General features: G+C 48.6%; 1 protein-coding gene across 4 annotated transcripts; it reads right to left on the minus strand.

Moving 5' to 3' along the window:
* Window positions 1–9048: 9048 nt before the first annotated feature.
* Window positions 9049–14287, minus strand: ZNF22 (zinc finger protein 22). Of its 4 annotated transcripts, none has more exons than XM_087824263.1 (2): window positions 14268–14287; window positions 9049–11583 (listed from the first exon to the last, which is right to left on the minus strand). In XM_087824263.1, the coding sequence occupies exon 2, from the start codon at window positions 11493–11495 to the stop codon at window positions 10818–10820; it is 678 nt and encodes a 225-aa protein (XP_087680389.1). In that variant the 5' UTR covers window positions 11496–11583; window positions 14268–14287; the 3' UTR covers window positions 9049–10817. The 4 variants fall into 4 exon arrangements, with proteins under 4 accessions (XP_087680389.1, XP_087680390.1, XP_016062487.2 ...); XM_087824264.1 differs by lacking the exon at window positions 14268–14287 and adding an exon at window positions 14112–14132; XM_016207001.2 differs by lacking the exon at window positions 14268–14287 and adding an exon at window positions 12853–12994.
* Window positions 14288–15868: the final 1581 nt, after the last annotated feature.

Here is a 15868-nt window from a genome sequence, read left to right on the forward strand (position 1 = left end):
ATATTGTTACATTTCAGGTTGTCTCACAGCTCCTTAAAATTGTCTTCCTGTTTTTTAATTGTTTTCTCTTTTCAGTCCTCTGATTGATTTTTTCTGCTGTCTTCTAATTTCCTGATCTGATCCTCAGCTTCATTTAATCTGCTGTTGATTCCTTCCAATGTATTTTTTATTTCTATCATGTCATTCTTAATTTCCTTCATAGGTTCCACATCTTTTCTCATGCTGTTGAGCATCATTATGATCAGGATTCTGAACTCTATACCTGGTACATTGCTTATCTCCATTTCATGTATCTCTTCTTCTGAAGAATTCTCTTGTTCTTTCATTTGGGGTTTGGTTTTTTGTCTTCCCATTTTGGCTGCCTGTTTGGGTTTGTTTCTATGTATTAGGTAGATCTGCTAGGACTCCCAGTCTTTTGGATGGTCTCTCAATGTCAGATGTTGTTTGTGACTGGCCTTGAGAACCCTGTTTGAAGCTTTTCACACTCCACAGCTTATGGTTCCCTCTGCTGTTGCTGGGTGCATTTGGAAATGACCAAGATGCGCACCAAAGTCTGCTTTTCCAAGGTCTGGGTCCAGAAGCAGATCATTACAAAATATCCATCTTTGTCTTTTGTTACCTTTTTTATCTTAAATTCTATTTTGTCAGATATAAGTAAGGCTATATGCACTTTTCTCTGGATGCCATTTTTAGGAGAATCATTTCCCACCCTTTCACTTTTAGTCTACATTTTCCTTTCAGCTGAGATGTGTCTCTTGAAGGCAGCATATGGTTGGGTGTTGTTTTGAGATCCAGTCAGCTACTCTGTGCCTTTTTATTGGTGAGTTCTGTCCATTTACATTTTAGGGTAATAACTGATGCACGAGGATTTCTTATAACCATTTTATCATTTGTTTTCCTGTAGCTCTATGTCTCCATTGTTTCTTTTCCTTTGTGTTTCTGTCTTTCTGTTTCATTTTAGTTTGGTGGTATTGTACATATTTTTCCTCTGTTTCCTCTTTTTTTAAGTTATGTGTGTCAGTTTTAGATTTTTGTGTGTGTTTAGGTTTAATGCAAAAGATAGTTTCATATATACAAGTCTTTTTCCCATTCGCCTTTGAAAATTCAGACCTTTACTCCATTTCCTTTTGTTTTTGTTTTCACAAAAGATTCCTATTTATGGTGTGTGTTCATTTTCAAATTGCAGTAGCTATTGCCTTCTTCTTCTCTTTTAAAAATGTTTTTACTGCCCTAGTGGGTTTGGCTCAGTGCTTAGAGAGCATTGGCCTGTAGACTGAAGGGTTCTGGGTTTGATTCCTGACAAGGGCACATACCTCGGTTGCAGGCTGGGTCCCGGCTCTGGTCGGCGCCCTCTCTCACATCGATGTGTCTCTCTCACGTCTATGTTTCTCTCTCTCTCTCTCTCTCCCTCTCCCACTCTCTCTGAAAAGCAATGGAAAAAAATATCCTCAGGTGAGGATTAAAAAAATAATACTTTTACTTCCTTTAATCTCTATGTTATATTTAAGTGTATAACACCCTATTCTGAAAAAAGGTTGCAATTTCCTGCTTCTGTCTGTTAGTCACCTTACTCATACTGTTGTATCCTTTTGTCTTTTTGTTTAATGTGGAATTTCCCCCTTCAGTAGTTCCTGGAGGTTTTGTGGTGGTAAACTCCCCCAGCTTTTGTAATGTCTGAAAAAGTCTTTATTTTTCTGTAATATCTAAAAGATAACTTTGCTGTATATATTCTTCTTGACTGGTAATTACTCTCTTTCAATATTTTGAATTAAATATTCTGCTTAAAAACCTGATGATAATCTAATGGTACTTCCCTTATAGGTTACTCTCTTCTTTTTCCTGGTTGCCTTGAGAATTGCTTCTTTGTCATTAATTTTTGAGTTTTAATATAATGTGTTTTGGAGATCTTTTTTATAACCCTTACCCAAGGGTATGTTTATTGGTTTTAAAGAGAAGGAGGGCGAGAGAAGGCCTTCTTAGACTGAAGTAATTAGGTGTTCTGCTTGCTTCTTGGATTTGAGGATCCAGCTCTTTCCATGGGTTTGGTAAACTCTGACAACTATTTGTTAGAATAGGCTCTTTCCTTCTGCCTCTCTTCCCGTGTACCAGTTATTCCTACATTGCCCTTACCCATGGAGTCAGACAGTTCTCGCAGAGTTCTTTGATTTTTTTACTCCCAAGTTCCTCTTCTTCCATCCGTGTCAGTTTTAGATTTCTATCTCCAGTATCATTAATTCTTTCCTCTACCTGATCAGCTCTTTTTCCTGCTTGTTAGTTCATTCTTCATCTCTTTTACTGAGTTCTTTATCTCCAGAATTTATATTTGGCTCTTTTTAAAGTTTCAGTCTCTTTGGTAAAGGACTCCTTTTGTTCATTGATTTTATTCCTGAGTTCATTAAACCCCCTAACTGCCTACTGTGCTTTCTTATATCTCATTGAGGTTTTACAAAACGGATTTTTAAATATATATATATATATACTAATAAGCCAAGAGCTTTTTTGAGGCAGCAGGCACTTCACACTGAACCCAAGAAAGCCCGCCTTCTGGGAGGGTGGGAGCCAGTCCCAGCCCTGGGGGGTGTCCGATTCAGAACCACCAGCTCGCCCTGTCCCGCGGCCCTCGGGCCTGCACTCGCTCAGAGCACCCTCCCCGGTTTAGACGGGCGGCGCCCACAGGTGCGCCCGCCCAGGTCACCCTCCCCGGTTTAGACGGGCGGCGCCCACAGGTGCGCCCGCTCAGGTCACCCTCCCCGGTTTAGACGGGCGGCGCCCACAGGTGCGCCCGCCCAGAGCACCCTCCCCGGTTTAATCAGGGGGCGCCCACAGGTGCGCCTGGCCAGCACCGGCCACAGCGCGGGGTCTGCACTGTTCGTGGACGGAGGCTCAGGCTGTCAGGTCCGGCAGAGGGTTTAGGGAGCAGTGAGACGATCTCTCCCTCCGCCTTGAGATAGACGCAGGGCCGCGGGTGCGGCTCTGAAGCAGGCGGGCGCTCCGAGGAAGGGGCCGCCCCCCGTCCCGTCCCCAGCCCGCGCGTCCAAATCCCTCTGGAGGAGCGCGAGTCTCTTCTGCAGTCTCCCTGCGCACGGAGCTCGGCCGCCCGGCTCCCGCCACCCGCCGCCAGCGCCGCTCCCGGGCCCGGGCCCTGCGGACGGAGCCCCCCGCGAGCCGGGCGCTTCCCGCGGCCCTGAGCCTCCCACACGCGCTCAGCGCGCCCCGGGCCCGCGGCCCGACTCGGTGGGGCGGGGGAGTCCCGCGGGGCCGCAGGACGGGCCCGCAGCCCGGCCCCCAGGAGCACGGCCGCCGCGGGTTCGCTCCCATCGGACTCGCCCCCGGCGTCTCCCGGCGGAAGCGGGGCCGCGCGCTCGGGCCGGGCGGGGGGGGGGGGGGGGTTCCGGGCTCGGCGCGCCCCGCCGCGGCTGAGACCGTGACTGCTCTGTCATCTGCATTATGTATTTCCATGTCTTTAGGTTTTTCCTGGATATTTTTGCCATTTTTTCCTGAGCTGCCTCGTTACCTTGGGTCTTCGCGGTATTTGACGGGTGGTCTCTCCGCCTGGGAGTCAGCGGGAATGAAACCTTTTGTCTGAAGACGGGCAGTTTCGGGCCTTCGGTGGCACGCGTTCCGCCTTCCAGTAGGTGGCGCTGAAGCGCACGGGCTGAGCCCCCGCCCCGCTGCGGCTTCTCCGCTCTGCGGGAGGTGGAGATGCCCCGCGCCCCCTGCGAGGTGGGAGGTGCCCCGCGCCCCCTGCGAGGTGGGAGGTGCCCCGCGCCCCCTGCGAGGTGGGAGATGCCCCGCGTCCGCCGCGGGAGGTGGGAGATGCCCCGCGTGCCCTGCAAGGTGGGAGGTGCCCCGCGCCCCCTGCGAGGTGGGAGGTGCCCCGCGCCCCCTGAGGAGGAGGGTGTCTCCTCGCTGACCTGCAGGCACCGGGCTCCTGGGGTGACGTGGTGGGCAGTGGGGCCGAGCCCGTGGAATTCCAGCCCTGTCCCCTGCAACCAGGCCCTGCCAGCAGCACTGCGCCGCTGGAGGCGTCCTTGGTGCCCCGCGGGGCTCAGCTGCGACGGGGCGGGGGGGGGGGGGGGACGACACGTGGGGTGAGTTGGGGGGGCGGCTGGTATGTTTGTGACTTGGTTTCCCTCCCAGTCATGAATGGCGACCGCCAGACCTCAGCTGCCTCGTCTCCGTATTTCCACTCCCGTCACTGGGATTAGCCACAGCGGGCGCCTGTCAGGGCAAAACAACGCCCACTGCTACCCCTGGAGGGCACCGGGGGCAGCCACCAGACAACCGAGGCCGCGCCTCTGTGCTCCATGTTTGCCCGGGTCCGGGCTCAGCCGCACGTGCCGAGCGCTCAGGCAGGAAGGCCCCGTGTCTCCCCCGTGTCTCCCCCGTGTCTCCCCCGTGTCTCCCCCGTGTCTCCCCCGTGTCTCCCCCGTGTCTCCCCCCGTGTCTCCCTCCCCGTGTCTCTCCCCCCGTGTCTCTCCCCCCGTGTCTCCCCCCCGTGTCTCTCCCCCCGTGTCTCCCCCCGTGTCTCTCCCCCCGTGTCTCCCCCCCGTGTCTCTCCCCCCGTGTCTCCCCCCCCGTGTCTCTCCCCCCCGTGTCTCTCCCCCCCGCGTCTCTCCCCCCCGCGTCTCTCCCCCTCGTGTCTCTCCCCCTCGTGTCTCCCCCCCGTGTCTCTCCCTCCCCATGTCTCCCTCCCCGTGCCTCTCCCCCGTGCCTCTCCCCCCGTGTCTCCCCCCGTGTCTCCCACTGTGTCTCCCCCGTGTCTCCCCCCGTGTCTCCCCCCCGTGTCTCCCCCGTGCCTCTCCCCCGTCTCTCCCCCCGTCTCTCCCCCCATCTCTCCCCCTGTGTCTGTTCCTCGGGGCGCCCAGAGCGCGGGGGCAGCCGGACTCCTCCCCCATCCCGAGGTCTGGGGCGAGCTCTGGGTGCTCCCAGGGCACCCATCTCTGCTCGTCCCCCCCCCCCCCGTTCACCACCTTCAGATGTTTCAATGTGTGAATCTCGCAGCCGTGTTTATGTGCTGAGCAGAGAATTTTGTGGAATTATAGCTGTTCAATTTTTAACTTTTTTTTAAGGGGAGAGACCAGGGGAACCTCTCAAGCCACCATTCTTCTGAAATAAATTTATATTACTTCTGAGAAGATATGACTTATTTACTGAATTCCTTAGAAAACCTGATTTAATAAATACACTTAGTATTTTTGTAAGAATGGATACAAACATAATACAAAGACATATACACACAAGAGAATTACTCCTTTCAATGGAACAATAGTCATGTCAGAAAGGCTTGGGTTCATTGTCATGGTTCCATTACTTAACATATTGTTAGATCAATAATTGGAAATTATCTCCAGAGCTAATGTATAAGTTTCAAGAATGTAAGTCCTATTTCTTTAATCTTTAAAAAATTTTTTAAAATTGAACTTATTGGGGTGACATTGGTTAATAAAAGTAGATAGGTTTCAGGTGTACGATTCTACATCTTCTGTACCCTGCATTGTGTGCTCGCCACCGAGTTCGAGTCTCCTTCCATCCCCATTTATCCCCTTTACTGTCTTCTGCCTCCCCCCCACCCCTCCCTCTGGCACTCACCACACTGGTGTTTGTGTCCAGTGGTCTTTTTTTCTTTACTTAATCCCTTCACCCTTCTCACCCAACCCCCCCCCCCCCCCCGAAGCTGTCTGTTCTCTGCATCCATGAGTCTGCCTCCACTTTAATTTTGTTCATTAGATTCCACATGAGTGAGATCATATGGTACTTTTCTTTCTCTGGCTGGCTTATTTCACTTGGCATAATGCTCCCCAGGTCTATCCACGCCATCGCAAAAGGTAAGAGTTCCTTCTTTTTTACGGCCGAGTAGTATTCCACGGTGTAAATGTGCCACAGCTTTTTTATCCACCCACCTACTGATGGGCACTTGGGCTGCTTTATTCTTTGTGTCGTATCTCACCTACTCTTCACTTTTCTCCTCTCTCCACCTCCCCCCTTCATCCTGCTTTCTCCCCTCCTTCCTTCAACTGTTGGAAATGGTATTACTCCTTCCCCTTGCAAAAGATACACATTAAAGACAGGAGGTCATCACAGCTACTGGGCAGATGGTAGCTAGAGGGGTGAACTTCCAGCGACAACCCCGTACAGATTTGCCCATGACCTTGATATCCCTGGGGCTGCCTTGACTCCCATCCTTCCTAAGGCCTAGTAATTCAGCTCTTTATCTTTTTTTCACTTTTTATTCTGCTTTAGTTAGCCCAAGTTGGTCTTAGCAGCTTGCAGCCATCAGGTTGTAATAAAACAACTGGTTTAATTGCCAAATTTGATTTAATTTGGTAGATGAGTAGACTTAGGGCCAGAGAAGGGAAATGATTTGCCTAAGGGCACATGGCTATTCCACAGAGAAATGGATTTAGAACTCAGAGCTCATCATGCCAACTCAGAGGTCCTTCTCCAACTCACTGCCTCTTACATTCAACACCCCTCCCCTCCCAGACCCCCAGATGCACCCAACACCGAGCCTGGAGATGTTCCTATACTTAGGCTCTGTGAGATAATTCAGCCTTTGGAAGTGGGACAGAGAAGAGCACCTGGAAGGGGATTAGTGGAATAAGCCCCCAGGTGCGATGGCAAGTTTGTGAAATGCAGTGCTGCGAGGACTTCTCGACGCCAGGCCAAGGTGACAAAGCAGCAGTCACTGCTCTGGAGTCCCATCTCATTTCCCAGACTGTTCCCATCTGTCGTGCTAGGGAATGTAATTGGTCTTAAATTTATATGTTAATTGTAAATGTAACGCATGCACATGATAAAAAGTTCAAATGATGGAAAGCAAACTGTTCTCACCACTCTGGCACTCCAGCATCAGTCTGCACAGCTGGTCTCAGCCTTCCCTCAGCCCTCCTCTCCGCGGGCCACGCCACTGCCCGCACATGTCCATGGAGGACCCGTGGACAGTGTTTCTGAGCAGAGGGGTGGAGTAGAGCTTGACGGGGATGGACTGAGGGGAGAATGCCAGGTAAGGACCAGAGGAGGTACAGACAAATCCTTCAAGGAGTTGGCTATCGAGCAAAGTAAGAGGGGAGAAAATAGCTAATTTTTTTAGCAAACACTCTGGAGGAGTCATTTTTTTTCTAGCAGGAAGAGACTAACTGGTAGAAAAGAGATTTATCTGTCTTCCTGTGCCTTGTAAGTTGTTTAATATCTAAGTTACAGTGGAAATGGAAAGAATATTCAGGTAATTTGAATAAATTGCTCAATTTAAAAAATTATACTTGCATCTTCAAAGAAATTTTACTGTGTCCCACCTGACTGTAAAGAGTGGCCTCAAATTTTCCACATTTTGAGTATGGTATTTTCAAAGGAAGATACAAGTTGAATGTACATGAAGGACTTGCAGGTTTTCATTAGATCTCCTTTGCTGCCATCTAGTGACAGTTGTAAGTAATGTAAAGAAATGTGACACGCCTGGTGTCTGGAAAGACTTGTGTGAACAAGTACTTAATACTTCCCTTGTCCGACTTGTGTGACCGAGTACTTAATATTTCCCTTGTCCGTGCAGTGCCCTCACTGAGTTGGGGTGTTTCCGTCTGAGCCTAGAGATTGAACAAACATTTACTTCAACAAAATGAAATTATTTTGCCTCCCTAACATGGGGAATATGCCCCGTGTACTTCAATTCTGAAGTACTCCTACTACCTGTCAAATAATTCATACAGGTTATTTTTGTTTATTTTTATTAATTTTAGAGGCGAAGGGGGAGAGACAGAGAAACATCAATGTGAGAGAAATACCACTTGGTTGCCTCCCTTATGCACCCTGACCAGGGATCGAACCTACAACCTGGGTATGTGCCCTGATTGGAAACTGAACCCGCCACCTTTTGATGTAAGTGGTACTTCAACCGAGCCACACTGGCCAGGACCATACAGGTTCTTAAAATTTTCCTTAGGAACTTATTAGATGGTTCTTGCAAAAAAAAAAAAAAAAAATAGAACTCACCTTTAAATTCATGGAAAGTATTACTTTTGCACTGACAATTTCAGATTTGATTCAATAGCTTCTCTGCCTTTGATGACCTAACAGTAAATTCTAAACAATGTCCCAGATTCTATGCTCTCTACCTGCATTATTTCATTTAATTCTTCCACAACTCAGCCATAACTATCTTACCCAGTCTTCATCATTAAATCCGGCCTACCCTTATCAAAGATTAGTATTATGATGTATGACTTAGACACTGTCTTATGTAAGCACATCACTGCCCCCGTGATAGGTTATAGCAGTGGTCCTCAAAGGGTGTCCTGGACCAGCATACCATAATCACCTGGGAGCAGTTTTGAAATGGAAATTATCTGGCTACAGCCCAGACCTACTGAATAAACAATTCTGGGAGTGGGCCTGGAACTCAATATTTTAACAAGCCTTCCAGGTGATTCTGACGCATGCTGGGTCAGAGGGACCCCTCTGTGCTCTCACAGTACCATTTTTTTTTACTCATTTACATGGTTTTCCAGTTCCTCTACTTGACTACCCACTTAACCTAAGTCCCTTTCAGGCTTTAAGCTAAGGCTGTCTTGATCAGTTTTATTTCTACACTTACTAGATGACTGAATAACTGAATAAAAGAATGTGGAAGCCAAGGAATTTCAGTATTTTTTAAAAAATGACCTTGGAGCTCCCCCCACCCCCCACCTCCACCAAGTAAAACTTCCAGAGACAGTATAAGGAGTCAGAAGAATAAAAGGATTCAGCTTGGTAAACCTGAGTTACGGTGGAAATTCAGCAGAACAGTGAGGGGCAGTGTATTTTCATGCAGTGCTTAGTCTCACATTTACTATTACTCCACTTCTAGTGGTGGAACATTTCCATCCACTCATTAAAGCAGCTGTAATTTTGTCTCTTTTAAGGTGCTCCCAAAAGGAGTATAAGGCTGCAGTGCCACATGTTGGTTACCACAAAGGCTACCAAATGTGCTGACCTATGTACTCCATTTTATGGCTCTAAGAAGAAATGCAAACCACAGTCAAATTGAGGATACATCAGAATCTGACATCAAAATCTGATGAGTATTTGCTTTATTTTTATAGAAAACAGAGAAACCTATTCAGGATAAAAATGTGAACTATGAAATCTAACAATATACAGAAGTCTTTCTGTTGCAGGACCCTGTGGTTGCTGTCAAAATTGCAAAACTCATTACATTTAAGAAAATGGTTGATCTCAGTCAGAAGTTACTCCAGACACAAAACTCTTAGAAACATCACCAATGGTAGATCCTCAAAAGGCCCTGTAGCCACAGGCCTGGTTCAAAGTGACTTGACTATGACTAACAGGACACCTGCTAAGCAGTCAAAGCTCAAGTCTTTTGTGAGAGATAGCTGTAATCACCTCATACACAGCACTTTGTGGCTATCCCACTGGATGAAACTATTGCCAGCAAGGCCATCTTCTATTACCCTGTACTAAGTACAAGGCCAGGAGGGAGGCAAAGTTCAAATTTGAGGAAGTCATAATTAGGCAAAACATGTGATTCTTCCAAAGCTGTGATTTAAGATGTCGCCAAAATTATTAAAACAATTTCCCAGGAGAAAAATAAATAGAAGGCGGTAGTATACAAAATATTCCATTTATTATTTTTATGGATAATTGTCATTAATACACCAGAAACTGGCATGATTATAAAAGATACAAAAAAATCAGAAAAATGTTAGCATTCAAAAGAATTAAAATCTGAGCTGGAGGGTGCTGATCAGAATGTTGGGATGGTAGCTGAGATGTTTGCTAGACTTTGTAAATAATTCATGTAACTCAGAAAATTTTAACTTGGATTTCAAAATCTACATATTGAGCTACAATGTCCTGACATTTGGATTAAGTAACTTTTGCTACTGACAAACATTTGTTTAGGGTTACATAAAGCTCTCAAGGGGGTAGGTAGGGACGTTCATACATTGTAGATTTTTAATTAGCAAGTTGAGATTGTTCTGGTTAAATATGGTTTAATTACTTATTCAGGGGAATCTAAAATGCTATCTCAGTTTGTCAGAGCACAAGAGAACGCCAAAAGAAGTCATAAGAATGGATCAACATAAATCCATCCCAACTTCTGGAAAACAACTGACACAGTGTAACACTATCACAAAGAACAGTGCTAATAGGAATAAGATTTGTGGTCTAATTCAGTTTTCACTTTGACTTCTAGAGTATCTCTTAACAAGAATTTAGTGAAAAACAGGGAAATTCTACTCCTTTAACAACTGTCCACAAGAAGGAAAAAAACAAAAGAAAGTTAATATAGAGTGATAGGCCTTGCTGATTAAGAATCTGTGAACATCGATACATTTTAATACAGTGAATCTTGAGTTATACTTACAAACTGATGATTAATATACTACAGGACTTTACAAACATAAAATTTCATGTTACAGAACTCCAAAACCAATGGAATTAGTCTTTTCCCCTTTATTACTCCTTCAATAGAAAGTCTTAAAACTGAGTCATAGAAATGCCTACATTTTTATATATGTCATTAAGACATGATTGTTTTTGTCAAAAGTATGCAAGAAACACTTTCAAATGAGGTCAAGGGTCTTCTCTCAAAAAATGTTTTCAGTCCTTTGTACTCTAGGTTACATAAAAAAGAAATGAGGACAGTGGGACTCCCACATAATTTCTGTCTGCCCAATGTCATTCAACTCCCAATGTCTCAATGTCTCCATGCTAAGAAAGAATACAGTATGTAAATGCTCTATTATAAAGTATCTCAAGTTCTGAGAGACAGGATTTTTTTTTTTTTTTAAAGACAGGGTTGAAACAGTGTTCCTTGTTTAGCGGAGACGAGCCACTGACTTCCTTCTTGTACCAGTTTTCCAAGATGATACTAAGTGAGTTTTTGCCCTAATATTTTTGCCTGGAGTTTTGCGGGACTTCTCTTCTTTGTGCACCTTCATGTGCTGCCTAAGATGAGAGCTCTGGCTGAAGCATTTGCCACATTCACTGCACTGGTAGGGCTTCTCCCCTGTATGGGTTCTCTGATGCTGAATAAGGTGGGAGCTCTGGCTGAAACATCGACCACACTGATCACACTGATAGGGTTTTTCTCCAGTATGGATTCTCTGGTGCTGAATGAGATTTGAGCTCTGTTTAAACCTTTCTCCACACTCATCACATTTGTAGGGCTTTTCCCCAGTATGGATCCGTCGGTGCTGAATGAGATTAGAACTCTGAAAGAAACTTTTCCCACAATCAGCACATTTATGGGATTTCTTTCCAGTATGGATCTTCTGGTGTTGAAAAAGCGTTGAGCTCTGACTGAAACTTTTTTCACATTCAGTACATTTATAGGGCTTCTCATCCAAGCTTCTTCTCAGTCTACTTAAGCTTGAGTCAAACCGAACAGTCATTCCCCATTTCTGCCGCTGCCGGCCTATTTTGTGATGGTTCTCAGAGGTCTTTCCTTGGCTTGAGCTCCGTGAAATACTTCCCTTAAGTTTTCCTAACCGCATTGTGAGGAGCCAAATGTATTCTTAACAAGTCTACTCGCTTCTTCTGAACTAATGTTTCTCTTCCTAGAGCTACACAGCTCAGAATTTTCTGGGTGTAGAAGAAAAAATAAAAACAAATTATAGTTGTTTTAATTATTCAACTTGATACCTCTTTAGATGCATCAAAATTGCATCCATTTTTAACTTAAAATTCCATACAATACATATGAAGACAAAAACAATTCTGGGGAAAAATACTTGCAAAATAATTCTAGTAATTCCAGATTTTCAACTTAATAAATAAATATTACCAAATAAGTATTATTATGCTTTAATACTTACTCCCATGTTAAATTTCTACTCACTTACTGGTGACTAATTAAGGAGTCCAAATTAGAAAGAAATGATAAACCAAACTACTTGATTAAATATTTATTTGTCCTTATTTGTTTAGCTGTTCTACTTTCATACCTAGAGATAACTTAGCTCTAACTTTAAGCATAAGCTGTTCTGGAAATAGGAACTACTCTATAAGGAGTAGTAGGTTTCTGTGAACCGATTCAACAAATGCTAGATGAGAAAACGTCAATGAAGAGATGCTTTGTATATTATTTTTCTTAGATTTGAATAATCAAAGAGAAAAATTCTTTGAAAACTTGAAACAAGATGATTGTTTTCTGAAAGAGGAAGATTTTAAAAAAACTTTCAAAGGATAGTGAAATGAAACTGAGTAGGAAAAAGGGCAAGAAGGAGGAGAAAGCTTACATGTAAAAACAGGACTGTAATTTAAAAAATACCCAAATGCTGCAAAAGTTAAAAATTTCAAATGAATTAATTTCATTTATTTAATTAGAGATTAAATAAATGTGTTCCGCTCTAGGAACACATATAAGGTTATTTAAAATAAAGGCCATAAAAAAACAAGCCACAAACTCCAAACAGGTGAAAATGTGCAAGAAGCTAGGCTGCAAAAATAATAAAATTATTGGAGCTATTTTCCATATCATATGTCAGGAAGTAGACTTTAAAAAATTACCCTGGGGCTCTGCAAACAAGCTTTTAAAGCAGATAACTGAAAATACAAATCACACCATTGTTCTGCCATTTCTTCGTCTTATTGTAGAACTGAGACTTTGGGCTTGACAGGGCGGAGGAGTCTGTCGGATATTTAATAACTGTATCTGCTGCAATTATGGTATCGCAAGAAGCAAACTGCACACAAAACAGTAATGGCAATACCACCACTCACTCTTCAACTTCAGTCAATATTTACAGAACATCTATTACAAGGAGACATTTGTTAGGTCCATGGTGTTGGAGTTCAAAAAATTGCTATAATAGTAATTATACATTTATAAATGGGAAAAAACACATTTACTTTTTAATACTATACAAGTCAGATGTGGCCGGAAACGCGACTACCGCATCTACCTAGGACGCTGGAGACGAGGAAATGATGCTGCCAGGCAGCCGTGGGCCACACCCGCACCTCTCTAATGCCCACCGCGCCTGCGACCCTCTCCACCCCGCGCCCTCCCTAACGCCCATCGCGCCTGCGACCCTCTCCACCCCGCACCCTCCCTAACGCCCACCGCGCCTGCGACCCTCTCCACCCCGCGCCCTCTCTAATGCCCACCGCGCCTGCGACCCTCTCCACCCCGCGCCCTCCCTAACGCCCACCGCGCCTGCGACCCTCTCCACCCCGCACCCTCTCTAACGCCCACCGCGCGTGAGACCCTCTGCACCCCGCGCCCTCCCTAACGCCCACCGCGCCTGCGACCCCCTCCACCCGGCGGCCTCGCCCCGGGGCCGCGCTCTGGGCCGCAGAGCTGACGCGCAGCCACCGCTCCCAGCGCCCAGTTCAGCCCCGCGGCTGGCGCGGGCCGCGTCCCGCTCAGGTGCGGGGTCAGGGCGGGCTGGGTGACTGCGGCCGCCAGGCGCGGGAACACGCGTGGCCGTCCCCGGAATGCGCCTCATTTTCATACATGAAATGGGACCATAAGGCAGCTACACCACCGGGTTACGGGTTTAGTGAGTCAGTATCTGCAAACGCCTCAGAACAGCCGCGTGCCTCCCAGACGTCTGCCGGGTTTCAGTCCCGGACGTGCGGCGGGCCCGAGGCGCAGGAAGCAGCGCCCCGCCCCCACCCGCCGCGGGATCCGTCCCGCCCGCCGCGCGCCGGAGGCCTCGGACCGCGGCTCCGCACTCGCCGCTCGCCCGCCCTCTCCGCCCCGGCCCGGCGCCCTCCGGCGGCGCGGGCAGCGGAGCCCGAAGCCGAGGCCACCACCCGGCACCTGCCCGCGCCGCGCCGCCCCGCAGCGCCCAGTTCGCGCCGGGCGGCCCCGGGCACCTACCGCGCCCCCCGGGCCCACTCACCGCGCCCCCCGGGCCCACTCACCGCGCCCCCCGGGCCCACTCACCGCGCCCGACCGCGCCCCCCGGGCCCCACTCACCGCGCCCGACCGCGCCCCCCGGGCCCCACTCACCGCGCCCGACCGCGCCCCCCGGCCCCACTCACCGCGGCCCCCGGGCCCCACTCACCGCGCCCGACCGCGGCCCCCGGCCCCACTCACCGCGCCCGACTGCGCCCCCCGGGCCCACTCACCGCGCCCGACCGCGCCCCCCGGCCCCACTCACCGCGCCCGCGGGCCTCCACTCACGGCGGCCCCCGGAGCCCACTCACCGCGCCCGGCCGCACCCCCAGGCCCCACTCATCGCGCCCGCGGGCCTCCACTCCCGGCGGCCCCCGGGGCCCACTCACCGCGCCCGGCCGCACCCCCAGGCCCCACTCACCGCGCCCGCCGCCGCCCCGGCTCCCTCCCTAGGAGCCCTCCAGCCACCGGAAGTACGGGCCCCGCCGCGCCGCCGCAGCCGCTCTAGGAACACGGCGGAGCGACCCTCTATGGTCCCTGCGGAGGAGGAAGCGGGTCCTCCGCGCGCTCCCCCCGCCCGCTCCCCGGGCCTCCCGCCCCCGCCTCGAGGCCCAGGAGCGCCGGGCCGGCGGCCCGCAGCGCCAGCCGCCCAGCGCCAGGCTTCTTTCTGCAGACCTTGAGCGGTTACCAATTGTTAAGGGTGCCTTTGGAGAGCCCAGACTGTTCCTGATCTTTTTCCCGAGTCACCTCATTTCTTTATCACGGAAAAGCCCCGCGAGACCCGCGTGGCCTCACTCATTTTACGCAGAAGGAAGCCGAAGCGTAGAGCGGTTTGCTCAGGTTTACAGGGTGTGAGTGGACGACCAAGGGTCGGGACGGGTCTTTTCCCACCGAAGCCCCGTGATTTTCAACACCCCTTATTTGTCTTTAGTGATGATCCCTCCGGTTCTCCTCTCTTGCTGGACCCTCCTCTGGAGCCAAGCTGGCCGGTGCTGGGCCAGCTGCCCCTCCCCCAGGTGCCCCGTGCCCCTGCCAACGCCTGCAGGCTAGTGGTTCAGGGACCCTGCCTGGGCTGCGACTCCCCAACTGCTAACTCCGGTCCCACCCGAGACGCAAATATTACGCCTGTCCAGTTGCTTGCTCAGCACGCCGTGCTGCCTGATGAACACTGTGAACTTAACAGCCTCTGAAAGAGTTTATGATGCTCCTGGAGCCTGTGCTTCAGCAGTTGTCATCCCAGCAACTGACGGCAGCTCCATCTCTCCACTTGCTCAGCGTCAAAACCTTGATGTCACTGTTGACTCTTTTTCATGCAAAACCAAGTCCAATCAATTGAAATTATACTGACTTTATCTTCAAGATATATCCAGAAACGAACCACTTTCACCGCCACTGCTATAACCTCCTGCAAGCTGCTGTCACCTCCTGTCTGATTTGTTGCATTGGCTTCCTCACTGGTCTCTCCAAAGTCTATTCACAGCCCCAAGGTGATCCTCTTAGAACCCAAGTCAGATCATGACATTATGTTTGTTCAAAACTTCCACAGGTTTCCCATGTCATTAGAACAAAAGCCGGCACCTCACGGTGGCCCCCAAGCTGCCACGGTCTGTTTTGTGTCCTTTGCTGTGTCTGCATTGCTAAGAACAGTGCTCAGCTGGCAGCAGGCACTCAGCAAGTACTTGTTGAATAAATGAATTTATCAGATACCTCATTGTTTACCAACTTTTTATATATACTCTGGTCATTTATCTTTACTATAGCCTCATCATGCAGGGATTATTATATCTGTCTTACAGATCAGTAAAATGAGGCAGAGGGAGGCAGACTTGCCTGAGGTAACACAGCCAGTTGATGGTAGAGGCCAGAGTAGCTCAGACTGGAGCTTTCTGCTCTGTAGCTGGCAAAGCATGAAAGTTACAAAGTCCTGCACAAGGAATGTCAAATAATAGCTAGTCTGTTGTAAAGATTAAATGAGATAACTGTAAGGCACTTAGTACAGTGCACAACATAAGAAACATGAGG

Source organism: Miniopterus natalensis, chromosome 14 (assembly GCF_054644295.1).
Source record: "Miniopterus natalensis isolate mMinNat1 chromosome 14, mMinNat1.hap1, whole genome shotgun sequence".
In the NCBI taxonomy this organism is placed as follows: Eukaryota; Metazoa; Chordata; class Mammalia; order Chiroptera; family Miniopteridae; genus Miniopterus; species Miniopterus natalensis.